General features: G+C 40.4%; 1 protein-coding gene across 1 annotated transcript in view; it reads right to left on the bottom strand.

Annotated features, from left to right (window-relative positions):
* SHANK2 (SH3 and multiple ankyrin repeat domains 2) overlaps positions 1-14,889 on the bottom strand; it is a gene marked incomplete at both ends in the record, with an annotated part of 314,691 nt that overhangs the window by 258,582 nt on the left and 41,220 nt on the right. The window contains one exon of the mRNA XM_082485045.1: positions 14,203-14,269. Within this exon, the coding sequence (XP_082341171.1) occupies positions 14,203-14,269 (67 nt within the window). The remainder of the gene's footprint in view (positions 1-14,202; positions 14,270-14,889) is intronic.

The following is a 14,889-nucleotide window of genomic DNA, read 5'->3' as shown; positions in this document are numbered from 1 at the left end:
AAAGGATAAGGAGAAAAAAAAATATCAAAACAGAATAGAGATTCCCTGAGAAAATGTCCTTGCTGCACACCAGCAAGATTCCCAGGCTAGGCAGGCCATGTAAACTACACTGCTCTGGGCAGACTGGAGTGCACAGCCCAGGCTGGTACCTGTATCTGGGACCAAGCAGAGAGACATGCTCCAGAGAAAGAGGTTTAAAACAGCAAGCTCAATCCATAACCATCTTATTTATTTGTATTTATAGCTATAGTTACACCCAAATACAAAAATAGGTTTAGATAGGCTAGTAAATAAAACTTTGTCTAACTGGTTAACTTGGAAATTGAAGAAACTAAAATTGTCACCCCTTAACAAGTGCCATCCATAAATTGTCTTATGTTACTATGTTTAGAAATAATTTACATTTTCCACTATTCCTGAAAACACACAAAGCCAGATAACTCCAAAGTAATTATTTTTCTGCTAGCCTTAAAAAACAGTTACTGTAATAGACAACATATACATCCTTTAGGACCGTCACTTGCAACTGGAGAGCGCCATGGAAACCAGTAAACAAGACATTCTTCTGATTCAGCTGCCCTTAGAACCGCAAAATACAGAAAAATTGTCTAAAACCAATTTTTATCAATGAAGTGGACATCTGGCAATGAAACAAGAGGCAAAAAAAAAAAAATCTCCTTTAAAAAAAAAATTTAAAATAAAGAGGGAACAACAGAAAAGGCTGAAGTAGTTTCATTGGCCTTGGACTTCCTGGGAACTCTGTCCAAGATCCTAAGGACATCTGATTTAAATACTCCGAAAGTGTTTACTCTGAAGCTATCTTTCACAGTGTGACAAAAACCTTGACTGCAAAAAGATACAGCTTATCCCGAACTCCAAGGGACAGACTGTCAACTCAGACATAGCCCAGGAGATGGAGATATAAATGGAGTAACAGCAACAGCGTGAAATATTGTGAACAGTGTGAAATACAGTGTGAAATATTACACTCATTACAAAGCAGTATGCTTCAAAGCCTATCCCTTTATCAAGCCCCATCTATAATTTGACAACAAACGATCTTCTATGAGGATACTATTTCCTTTGAAAAAGACTGCATATTACAAGATCAATTTTCACTAAAAATCTGACATTAATACCTTGTTATGAAAATCAGATTATTCATAAGATATTCAAAACAAATTTCTCCAGTGAAGTCTCGGTTCCTAAAATAAATTGCCAAACCATTGTATATTGAATGGAAAACATAACATCAACTTAATTTTGATAAATAATCTAGTTTGGAAGAAAAACAGTATGTTTAGCTGTTAAAAAAAAATATAAATTTAGCATAATAGAAAGAGGAGTTCCAAGTAAGGGACTCACTGAAATGCAATAAATCTGTTCAAGATGGGAGGATATTAGCTATTACTGAAAAGCACAACTTAAAAAGGTTTTATGACCCTATCTAAAAGAAAAATATTATCCTTGCAATCACTAAGCTCATACAAATACTTAGGTTTATATTCACAGGAAGCTTTTTATTCATACAAATACTTGTTTTATATGACCGGCAATGTAACCAAGTTGCTTCTCTGTTTGGAAGGCTATCCTCATCCGAATCCAATTAGCCCATGGAAGACATTCCTCTCCCCAAACAGGAGTTGGATTGAACCTAAGTATTTGTTATTATTTGAACCTAAGAATTTGTTAAAGAAAAGCCAAAAGAGAAGAGAGCCACAGGGACGGAAAGGACCCATGTGGAGAAGGCTCAAGGCTGAGCAAGGCGACCGGAGCCGACGAGGCAGGTGGCTGCGGCCAGCCCACCCACTCTTCTTCCAGGGAGGACACAGCCCTCACTGATAACCAGCCACATGGAGACGGCTGTGGCCTTCACCCGGCTCAGGCTACTTGCCTCCAGCGGTCACCCCAGCCAGCAGCACCCACACAGCAGCAGGCAGGAGCAGAGGGGCTATAGAGGTGAGAAACGAGGATGGTGATAGGACAAGGGGGAATGGCTTCAAACTGGGAGATGGTAGATGTAGATTAGATATTAGGAAGAAATTTTTCACTTTGAGGGTGCTAATGCACTGGAACAGGTTGCCCAGAGAATCATAGACTGGTTGGGGTTAGAAGGGCCCTCTGGAGCTCCCCCAGTCCCACCCCCCGCCAGAGCAGGGGCACATACAGCAGTGGCACAGGACACATCCAGGCGGGTTTGGAATGGCTCCAGAGTGGGGGACTCCCCCCCCTCTCTGGGCAGCTGTGCCAGTGCTCTGCCGCCCGCACAGGAAAGTCCCTCCTCATGTTTAGATGGAACTTGCTATGCTCAAGTTTGTGCCCGTTGCCTCTTGTTCTGTCACTGGGCACCACTGGAATAAGACTGTTCCCATCTACCTGGCACCCGCCCTTTAAGTATTTATAAGTATTGATAAGATCCCCCCTCAGTCCTCTTTTGTCTAGACTGAAAAGACCCAAGTCCCTCAGCTTTCCCTCATAAGAAAGATGTTCCAATCCCCTAACCATCTTTGAAGTTGTGGAGGCTCCATCCCTGGAGGTGTTCAAGGCCAGGTTGGACGGGGCTTGGAGCAACCTGGGCTGGTGGGAGGTGTCCCTGCCCAGGGAAAGGGGGTTGGAACTAGGTGATCTTTAAGGTCCCTTCCAACCCAAACCATTCTATGATTCTATAAACAGTGCTTGCGAGTGCAGGCAGGGACGTGCGCTGAAGCAACTCCTATGCAACAGGGATACAAAACTGAGAAGTCTTAGCCGGTGTGTCCTTACCTTCTACTGCAGGACGACAGCGCTGCCACCAGTCCCCGTCCCCCCCCCCCCAAGATGGCCGCCATCTCAGGGCGTCCGTGCCTCAGCCCTGAGGGACAGCCAGGCCCCCTCTCCTCACAGGTGCTCTCCCAGCCCCACAGCCCCCTCACTGCGCACCCTGACACCGCCCCGGCCAGAGGCTTTCCCTCAGAGGGGTGGCACAATGGGCTCCCGCCCAGGGCACAGCACAGGGGTCTCCCACCCCTGGCCCCACAGCCCCCTCACAGGGCAGCACCTCCCCACCGGCGCAAGGCCGGGCCCCTCGGGCTGCGCAACGCCAGCCAAAGCGCTCCAGCAGCCCCAGATCATTCTTCACCCCAAGCACAGGCGTAGCCGAGCTCAGGTCACCCTCACACACACTCATTTATCCTCATCAGCAACAAGCTTTTTTGTTTTGTTTTTTATTTAAGATGGTGAGGGGTCTGGAGCACAGGCCTGATGAGGAGTGGCTGAGGGAATGGGGGTATTCAGCCTGGAGAAAAGGAGGCTGAGGGAAGACTCTCTACAGCTCCCTGAAAGGAGGGGGTAGTGAGGGAGGGTCGTTCTCTTCTCCCAAGTAACAGGCGATACAACAAGAGGAAATGGCCTCAAGTTGCACCAGGGGAGGTTCAGGATGAATATTAGGAAAAAGTTCTTCACAGAAAAGATTATCAAACATTGGCACAGGCTGCCCGGGGAAGTGGCAGAGTCGCCATCCCTGGAGGTGTTTAAAAGATGGGCAGACGTGGTGCTGAGGGACGTGGTTTAGTGGTGGACTTGGCAGTGTTGGGTCGCTGGTTGGACTCAATCTTCAAGGTCCCTTCCAACTGAGACGATTCTATGATTCTATTTTCAGTGACAAAAGGATAAAGGATTAAGATATACACTGGCACATAAATATCCCCATATTCAGAAGTTACAAAGCCACCTTTGTGCCATTAGTCATAACTTTGTAGTCTATTGGTAGCCTAATTATACGAAGGAAATTATTGGGTGCATAAAAAGTCTTGTGATGAAGTCCTGAGCATAAGGACCTACAGTAAGAGGTGGGGTTTTTTTTTTTCCTCTTCCTCTCCTTTTTTTTTTTTTTTTGCTTCGTTTTTTTTAGTCCCTCTCTGTATTTACTTTGGGAAACACAGGAATTTTCTTCAGGAAGCATTACTGACTATTCTTATCAATCCCTATTTTGCCCTTTTTTTTTTTTAACTCTAGCATTTATTTCATGGTCTTTCATCTCTTTTTCCTGTGTTCTCACCATTGTAAATGGGAGTAATAGAAAGCCATGGGACCCTGCACACATCTATTTCTCCATTTGTCCTACCTCTATTTTTGACCCAGCTTTACTGTTTGAAATCCCACACAGCGTTTCACACAATCTTAGAGAGCTCTTGAGGCTCAAGTTGAAAAACGATTTAAAGAAAATACATTAATTTTTCAGGAATACTAGAGTTCTCTGTGAGACACTTCAAACAATTTTTCTTCTCTACTATCCCTTGTTGGGCTGGCTCATCTCTCGCACCCGCGGTGACGGCTCCTGCCTTACCATACTAGCTGTGGGCCCTCTAATAGCCTAATACTGCCATCCAAACCCTCCTGGTTTGTTACATAGAGACCTATATAGAACATTATTGAAATGCACTGATCGCACACTTCCAAAGGGTATATCCTCTTTAAAAAAGCCCAATTTATATAAAGTTTAGGGATACAGATTTTAGTGGATCCTGAGAAAAGTTAGCAGAAAGGTGCTCAAGATAATACTGATCAAAAAACAGCAATAGAAATAAAACCCACAAAGTCCATGCTAGTTTCTCGTATTTAATTTAGACCTCCCTTCAAGTTTGACATCTCCTCCTCAGAGATTTTCCTCTCTAATAGTTGAGATCAGCTCTTTGTCGCTAAGGAAGGAGTGGCTTTAGAAGAGAAATGTGGGCACAGAGACAGAAGAGTTGACAAATCTCAGCTACACTCAGGGTCCAGTTGCCACAGCCAGACAATCTCATATTAGAAACAAGATACGTCTGTTTAACAAAGCGGTAATCAACTCCAGAACAATTGACGAATGGATCCAAAAACATCAGATCGCAAGACTAGGATACAATTTTCCAAATCCCATTTACATTCTTGCAGGTCTTCAACAAGACAAAATGTTTTTTCTAGTTATAATCCAGTTCAAGCAGGAATTAGTTAACATAAATTCTGTAATCTGGACTACGGAGAAGGTCAGACAGCATGATTACATAAACCTCTTCCAGTTTTATGATCTACAACCTATAAAATGGGATCGGAGATCACTGAACAAACTTCAGATCCCATATAAACTGAAAAGGACTACTTTCTTTTCACATCCTCTTAGCCTAATTCACCCCCTTAACTTATTCCAGTACCTGCCCTTGCCCCCCAAAGACACCCTGGTGCAGGATCAGGCACCTCGTCTGGAAGACTAACCTGGAAAGTATTCCCGAGGGGTGGATCATCTGCTGACCATTTCCAGCAACTCTGAGGAGAGCTACGGGGGTCAGAAGGATCTGGCCACCAGGTTGAACAACACTGCAAATTTCACACAAAGGGAGTAACCAAAAATCACTACCGTAAATTCCAGTTTGGCTGAAACACTGGTTCAACATTTCAGCATTTCAGAGTTCTGGGGTACTTGCACTGCTCTCTGCTCAAAACATGACCCTTGATCTGCCTATTTAGCTCAATGGCATCATCCTTTTATGTATTGCACCAGAATTTTTGAGGGTAGTACAATCCACTCAATTACTTTTTTTTTTTGTAAAGCAAGAAATTAATCTTATTCATTCCATTTTTGGTCCCCAGTCACAGCAAGTATCCCTGTATACTCAAATAATTTTTCCTACTGATTATGCTTTAAGGCTTTATTTCTTTTTTTAATTCGGTGACTTGCACTAGTTCTGTAGGTGGCCTCTGATTTTACTCCCCTGTACACTACCTCGGTGGTGTCAAGCCAGTGAAAGCTATTGAAAAAAAACAAAAGCAAAAAAAGCCAGTATTGGTGAAAGGACCATGCCTTATGGCATGCATTATCCTTTAAGGACTTGGGAAAAGTAACTTGACCCTATCCCTTGATGAAACAGCACACTGATGATAGGAACATCACTAAAAAAAAAAAAATCACAGTTCCTAACCACTGGATATGATGGGCCCAGCCTAGATGGAACAGAGAAGGTGAGAAGCTTCTCTCCTGAGGAGGAGCTAGAAGACTAGGAGCTAGCTAGAAGCCAGAGTTGGGGGAAGCGGGAGCTCTGGAAATGCTTCCAACCATTTGGGTCTGAGCATGAAGACTGGGACAAGACCCAAACACCTATCAATTATCCCCTTTCCTTTCCAGCCTTCCTCTGCCACCCTCCCAAAGATCTCAAACATCTCTAGGGGATAAGCCAGCGAGCCCTGTGTGACCTGCACCCACTGCTCACACTGCAGAGTTCTTGCCCAAACCAAAACTAGCTCAATGGCACTGAAGATGGCCTAGGATTCCTCCGGTAGTTTATTTTTGGCTCAATCACAAGGTTCTCCTTCTTCAGTCTATAAAATAAACTCCAACAGGAGTAGCTGTGGCAATCGTTGCCTACCTGGCAAGTGGCAAGGACACAGTACAGACTGGTTTACAAAGCCAGGCCAAGTCATTCGGAAACCTACTGTACTTACAGCAGCAGTTACGTATGTCATCAGTTCTCTCCTTACTTTGCTGCTCAAACTTTAAAGCAAGCCTAAGAAATCACAGGACATGACCATAGACTACATAATTTGCGCTACTCTGCGTGCAGTTTCACGTTATAGGCACAGAATACACCAAAGGTCAAAGGCCAACAAGAATAATCAAGTTCTGAAAATAAATTTTAAACTTTGAAACAAAACTAGCTACTGCACAATTTTGTACTAATACACACAGAGAAAAAAATTACTTGTCATCAAAGGGAAAAAGAAAAAGTACTGTAAGTTTTTCAAGCTCTGTCCTACATTTCGGTATGTAATTACATTAACAGATCACAAATCCCAGTTTTCCAATTTGTTTGCTACCACAAAGCAAGACTGAGCATATGACATTCTATTCCTCACAACCCTTTGGAGAAAAACAGATAAATAATAGCAACAAATTTATTTTATACCAAAACAATATTTGTCTGGTTGTAACCCAGCTAAAATGTCATTATGGTAAAGTTTGTTTTTTGGTTTTTTTTTTCTATGGACATGAGAAATAATTATTAATTTAGCAAAAGTAGTTGAAAGAAACCGCAAAAGGGAACATAGCATTATGACAATCGATCAAACAATATGCATTTAAAAGGTGGGCAATGAAGATCTCAGGGTCTTTGCCATCCTGATTACACTTTTCCATGTTAAAATGTCCGCTCGCATATGAAACAGGTTAATGTTATTCACATTCAAATGACAAATACACAGGGCTATAATACATGCTTGTGTCCCTTTTGCTTCTATTAAGTAACACGCGATAAAAATAGAACAAGTCATTGCATGCTGCTGACAGTTTTGTAGATTTTTAAGTCTTTGGATTTACTGCCTTTTCTTGTTTCTGCTTTTATCTTTCTAAATGTGCTTTCTCCTAACTTGAGAAGTATTCTGCAGGCATTTGATTTATGAAAACCAAAATTACTAAATGCTTCCCCAGATGAAAATAAATAAGTAAACAAACAGAATATTCATTGGGCTGGCTAGCATTTAATAAAAACACTTCCAGCTGAAAAACCAAGAATGCTGACCTCAATCACTCTGATCTAATTAAAGAAAATGGGTTAGAAAAGCAATTTTACCACAAACCAACTAATATCCTTGTCTTTTGAAAGACCTGTTCTGCTTATTCTACAATAAAATGCATGTTTCCTAAGATGTTTACAGTCACAATTTCAATAGCAATACAGACTTTTACTCACACTTGAAAAATGTTTTATTTAAAAGCAATTGCCCAGTGTGGAATATGTATATTTTAAAGGATAAGCCTACCATATTAGCAGACTTTCAATATTTAAAAAAAAAAAATCCGTGTGAAAGCACAGACAAACCATCACATACACATATCTCTGCATAATTATAGAGGAATACAGGAACTCTGACTTGAAGCCTAGCAACAGTATCCAAGTATTAGTTAGTCTGCTAATCAACTACCAAAAACTCGCACACCAGCTCAACGTGTTTCATTTTTCAAAAGCAAAAAGCAAACAAAAATAAAACAAAAGAATCCTATCGCTTCTAGCTTCACAGCTGCTGAAGGACAAGATGTACAATATAAAACAAACCTTGTTCACTTGAAGAAGAACAACCCATGTCATTTAATCCATCTGAAAATTCATCTCATCACAAAGAACCAAGGCAAAAGAGAGATTTAAAAATAGGTTATCCAAGTCAAAGGATTATCAGCTTGCAACATACTTAATATCTGCATATCTATATCTACTGAAAGCTTCAATGTTCTTACATATATGAGTGGGGTTTGTACCTCCATCCTATAGGAGCCATAGTAAATTCTGTACAGCAAATGCTTCCTAAATCTGCTGTGCTCATTTACTCACAGACAGCTGCAGGCTGGATGAAAACAATCGGGGATTAACTTTTCTATTCATCACATCTTTTAATCCATTACTTTCTCTTAGTTTGCAATAAATAAATGCATAAAGTTAAATAAATTAGAGATGTGCTAGAGCTAGTTAAGAGAAAAGAAGTTTAAAAAGGGACATTATTATTTTTTTTATAATGATGTATAAGTGCTGTGCTGTACATCAGGACTATATGTAATGTCTTCCTCAAAGCAGAAAAGAATATGGAACAATAGTCACTGAGCTGCAAGTTACTTCTGGCTTCCAAAGACTTTCAAAATAAGTGATAATTAAAATAAGCTGCTTTGATGTTGTTATTATTCCTCAAAAAACTAATTTGGGGGGATGATGAATTGAAATAATCTGAGAAGCTACACTAAGTATTTCATACTGCTTGTTTTACAAGTTTCTAAGTACCTTATGGTAATAGGTTTTCTTGCTGTATGAAAAATATTATTTTCATTTGTTTCAAATAGGATTACTTTTTAAATGATACGGCAATATTCATTCACCTTTCAAACATCTGTCAAGGAAACAAAAGGGATTCCCTGATGTTTAGAACCTCATAAAAGAAATAAATACAATGAAATCTGGATCTTGGTTTTAATCCTTTACTGATATCCTTTTTTCCTCTCCTCTGAATCCTTTATCTCTCACGTTTGATTTGGTCTTACAAAACTGCATCATCCCTGGTTGAAATAAGACTAATGTGAAGTTTCGCTGCTAGTGACAGCAAGGTGTCTTTTATTGTACTAAGCCACAGGAATCATTTGCAAGGCTTGTTTTCTCAGTTTGTTTCTGAAAATGGCAGCACCAAGCTAAAAAAAAAAAAAGTTATCTGTGCTAAACACTTTCCATGCCGCAGTTTCAACAAACTGGTCACCCAGACACCTAATGTGCTACCTGAGATGGAAAGATTAGTTGGCAGTTGATGGTGGGAAAGGCAGCAAGGTTAGGAAGAAGCGACTTGCTGATAGACGAAGGGAGAGCATGTGTGAGAGAACCCACACAGTTTTGAACATTCGGAGGAAAAAGGTCAAATTTTTTAATAGGACGGAATAACTAACAGATTTTTATGCTGGTATCGTGGCTAAGCGGAAGCAGGTTCTACGAAACTCCAGTTTGCTGGGAGACACAAGGGCTTACAGCCAAAAAGGAATATAACTGCTTAAAGTGCAACCTTGCCTGAATGTTCACGCGCTGTAGATCAGCGTCGTGGGAAGAGTCAGCGGGTTTGGATTCCAGGTCTCCCCCTTCCATGGATCACCCCTCGTTTCATCATGAGATTCCTCTGTGAAATTACCCAAGAGACAGAGAACTGCACTCATCCAGAACAAGGACACGAGAGAAATCAGGCTTTCTCCAGACTGAAGAAACAATGTGGAGGTAGATAGGTAGGACTGTGGTGGTACACGCTCAACTGAAGTGGTGCTGCTCAGAGCTGTCTCAGACTACATCTACCAGCTCTGAGCCCTCCTGGTAGTTTTAAAACCCTAAATGACCTTATCCATCTTGAGACGCACACAATTTTAGGTAGCTGAGAAACCTTACGGGCAAAATCTCCTCTTTGTTTTTTTCAGATGACTAGGTAGGGACTCCTCAGATTAATCACGTTGCCAGTGGCACCTACATCTTCTCTTATGGATACAAACTTTAAGTCATTTTGCTTCTATAAAAGGGAAGCAGACATACTTCACCTCTCTGACTAAACGTGTGTGCTCACATTGGCCCTAAGTAGACGCTTGTATCTGGCAAGACCTGAGTGAGGTAAGCAGAAACTATGCACCTCAGACAAACCTCTTACAGTCAGATGTCACATTCCTCCAGTAACACGGGTCATTATTTTTGCCTTTTTGAGCTCTAAAACAGATATTTTAATGTCGTCTTCTTTTTACAGAACAGTGTGAAGTCTTAGATTATTGCAAAGCAGCTTATTTTATATGTCTAGTTTTTCAGCATTTCAACACAATTGTCTAATATAAGTGCTTTATAATTAAAGAAAAAGGAAGAACAATCTCTGTGGGATTTGATCTGTAAAACAAAGATTTAGGGGTTCTGTAAATTAGAATTTTCTACTGACAGAGGACACCCTGGTCATTTTCCACCTGAGCTGCTTCTCCATCATCTTCAACAACATGGATAGCCTCAGCATTACTATCTGGCACAGATCCAGGCCAAGGGAAAAAAAAAAGAAAAGAAAAAAAACCCTACTCCCTTTAAGGCATGCAATTCAGACGCTTCTAAACTGAACGATCCCAGACTTCGCGCACAGCTTAAAATGGGATTCTACTCTAAATGCCAATGAAATATAATTGGCAGGCAAAGGTGGAACAGGTAATAAGTGATATTCCCAGCACTTCAGCATATATATTTATTTACGTGGAGCCCTTGCGGACCGGTGCATTGAGATGGAGTGCTTTTGCTGCTGGCCCGCTGCAGACACAGCCCTTCGCTCCATAGGCAGTGACACCCTCCTTCTGCGGAGAGGTTGAGCCGGGATCTCCGCCACCGACCAAAGCAGCTCATTCACCGCAATGCATGGCACAGGACCATGAATCACAGGCATTACATTACTGCTCTTCCATCCTTATAATTGCAGTTTTGGCAACACTACTTGAAACAGCTTTGTGACTACTGACAAACTGGAAGACACCCACATAATACCTTCTGCATTGAAAGTACAAGCGACTTCCTACTGCAATACTTTGGGACAACAAAATTATCTAAGAATAATGTTAATTAGCACATGTCAAAACAGATGGACAGGGAGAGTGTAGATCCTCACTATGTAAGATTAGAGATTTCAAGCAAATATTATTTTTCATATTTCAGATACTTCAGTTTGAAAAATGTAAAAACTTGTTTCTGTCACCAGATTAAAAAAAATGCTCTTGAAAGTACTAAGTTAGGTCCAGCCTCCAATCGCTACCACCTATTAACATCTTCCCATCCTTAAGATGGGAACTTACCTGCCCAGGAAAGTAGGTAGATTCCTTGGGAAAAAAAATAGTATTGCCACTTATATTACTTAGGGGTATATTAGGCTTGCATTTTAAAGTACCTATAGCTAAAGATACTGGGCATGAATATCACTAAAAGTGAAAAGCTTAGGTCAGAAGTCTTCCAAGAGCAACGTGGAGTTTTTTCCACTGAATCAAGAGCAATGTGGAGTTTTTCCCAGTGCATCACCAACCTCTCCTTCCAATGAACGAATGTTATTGCAAATAACCATGAATATCATTGACAAGCTTCCTATTAAATGATTAAACAGCTCATGGTCTACCAGCTTAGAAAAAAAAGGGCCCCACCCGAAGCCGCACATATTCCAAAGAATTTCTCACAGTTGTAACTTATTAATTATTAAGTTAGCCTAAAATAATTACAAAATATAAATTACAATTATTAAATGAGCCTAAAAAAATAACTACAAGGTTTAATGAACTGGATCAATATCAAAATTCTATATCTGACCAAAAATACACTTTCTGAGGGATGAAAGAAGAAACGTTGCTCAAGAGACTTCATAGTATGATCTGTCCTTCTAATCTTCATGAGGATACTTCTCAAGCTCTTTGCTATTCCTTCCCACTCTGTTGCCTCCGGGCTTTGAGAAGGTACATTACTCAAATGATATATGTTGGAATGCATCCAAAACTACATGAATATAGTGGATAAGCAGACAAGTAAGATAAATAAAAGCCAACTTGTTGAAGTTTAAATGCTGACATTATTCTGCACATTCATCATCATACTAGCTCTCAGGTTTTCTGCTCAGGATATTGTTCTTTGATTTATTTATTTTTTTCAAGCTGGGAGACATTCCAGAAATAGGAATTTTGATGACTTCACTTTTTTTTTTTTTTCCAAGTAATAAATCTTAAAGGCCAAATGTCCAGCTAAATTAAATTAGCTGGGAGGAAACAACATAATTTAATGCTTACTCTTGAAGACAAATCTACTAATTTAAATAGTTATGCACAATCCACCACCATCTTGCAAAAAAATGCAAGTGAATCATGGAAGCACCAATATTTCTATTTTTTCAGCATAAAAGGAAAGGCATCAGGAAAATTTTGAGAATCTTCCCATAGAAGATATTTTCTAAGCATTTTTCTAGAAAACACCAAATCCAACAGGAAGTTTTTACACAGTAATAATAACTTTTGCCTAAAGCCTCAGCCACACGGCCACGGCTTGTTTCCTGGACCGAGCCTCATCCATCTACTTCATAACTACATTCCAGTTTCTCCCACACATTGACCTAACTCGGAACCTCCACCGGTTGGGGGAAAGGAAAAGTAGTGCAGAAATGGTCAGTCCAAACAACGATGACATTAACATCAACATGGTTTCATGCAAACCAGTTTAGAGGCTCCTGTTTGTAAGTGTGCTGTAGGTGTTGCTTTTACTTTACAGTTACCCATACTCATACTAGCGAGTCACTCCTTTACTAGGTGGGGCTTTTTTCTTTTCTCGTACTCCACTGTTTTTAAGAGAAAAAAATCCATTTAGAGAAACATAAAACATAATACTGTGTATTGTCTACGTGCGGTACTTGTTCTGCACTGACTCTACATGCAAGCCAAAATATCAAGAACTAACATGGCAGCAACAAAGGGAACATTTGAACCTAAACAACCATTTCCTTTCATTTCAATGTCACGGAGCTATAAAACCATTAGCCATATGTAAACATAAACAACGTTAAGATGCTCACCTTATTAGGAATAACTGGTTCATTTTTAGTGAGTTTTTTTTTTACATCATATTCTTCATAAATACAGAAGGATGACGACTTCTTACATGGGAAGGAACTATCCCACTATCACAGGTACAAACCTTCCAAACTCACTACGAACTTTCATGCACAAGTTATGAGTTTTACACAAAACTTTTATGCCACGTGTCCTCAGTTTTCTCCACGCACACTGCAGAGTTGGAAGTATCACAGTGTTACGAGAATTCACATTACAGTGCAGAATTTTTAACTATATCCCTGCAGATCACATGCACCCGGGAAGGGAAAGAGAAAGGAGGCCTTACTCCAGAGCAATTCTTTCACAGTCCTAAGTTTCGTGTGAGCTGGCCTAGTTTTCCGCATAAATTCAATACTATCAGGTCACAGATTATCATCACTGAGTTAAATCCGTGCAGACCCTCCTGCTTCAAAAGGAATGTCTTTTTTTCGTTCAACTTCAGGATGTGCCTGTGGAACTTTAATTAACTTGAATTAAAGCATTTACATTCATTTTAATTAAACTGTATCAGAAATCACTTTTATCAAACTGGCTTTTATTTTAATGGCAAAACTCTCTGTGTAAAAAGATCTTTAAAAAGCCTTAAGGTTTTTTGTCAAGGGCCCTTAACGCCTGTCACTAGTGCCACACACCAAACTCAGTGAGAGGAAATGCTTTTATGGATATGGATAGACAGTTTCTGCCATATATTCATTTAATTGCAGAGAAGCGTCTGTCTTTATCTTCTTCTTCTGACCAATTATTCCTACTTGAGAGCTGCTTTAAACAGCCTGCAAGAGTCAGTTTGGCTCTTCCAGGTATGTGGAAGTGTATTTAATTTGTTACGAACTGTCTAATTTATACTTCCAAAGCATCCACCACTCTTTTGCAGTACTTACCAAATTTTCACTTTCAGAGCTTATTTTGAAAACATTTCAGCTTTTTCCCCCATCTTCAGTTTTTATAGAAAAGTTACTTTTAAAATCTCCCTCAACTGATACTGTCATCAGCCCTGTAGTCACATCTCACATAGAATCAGATTTAACATCTTTGCGAAATCCGGGTTTAAACATGTATCACTTATTTTCAGCGTCTGTAAATATTTTGCTTACCAATATCAGCTTCCCTGTGATTCTTGATATATTCAGCGAGCTCAAAATTTCCTGCTATTATAGCCACCTAAAGGATTGTAAGAGAGTTACAGTTAATATATTGCCGTCACTTATTAAGCAGGAAAACATGCACGCTACATTACTGACAAACATCGTAACATCATACAAATATATTTTCATTTCACAAAGTGGAGCAACTGTTTATTACTTCTATTCTGCGACCACTACCCGCAATACATTTCTGAAACCATGTTGAGAAATGGTGTCTCCATCTATTTGTGAGCAGCACTGCCGCCCCCCAGGTCCCCATTTACCAAGAACACTGGGACCGTGGATGTCTCGGGAGCCTGCCGGAAGAGCTGTGGCTTTTCATCTTGTGCCAGTCAAACCCAGCGATGGACATTAAACACACCATCCCCAAAGCTCTGGGAGCTATACTGAAGCATGGGGAACGGAGGCGGGCTGGGAGAGACACGTAGAAGACATTACTGCCCTTTAATTGCTCCTGCCTCGCTACTCACCTCAACAATGAAAACAGGGGCTACAATGCAACGTAGGTGGGATAACCAGGGAAGGAGTACCAAGAACTACAAGTATTCAGGTACCACTGAGACACCAAAGACGACTAAAAAAAGAGGAACTGGAAAAGCTTATGCATATGTATAGAATTTAAAGTGTTTTAATAAA

The sequence above is a fragment of the Vanellus vanellus genome, assembly GCF_965231255.1.
Source record: "Vanellus vanellus genome assembly, chromosome: 6".
Lineage (NCBI taxonomy): Eukaryota > Metazoa > Chordata > Aves > Charadriiformes > Charadriidae > Vanellus > Vanellus vanellus.
Note: the sequence above shows the minus strand (reverse complement) of the source record. Positions and strands in the feature narration are given on the sequence as shown.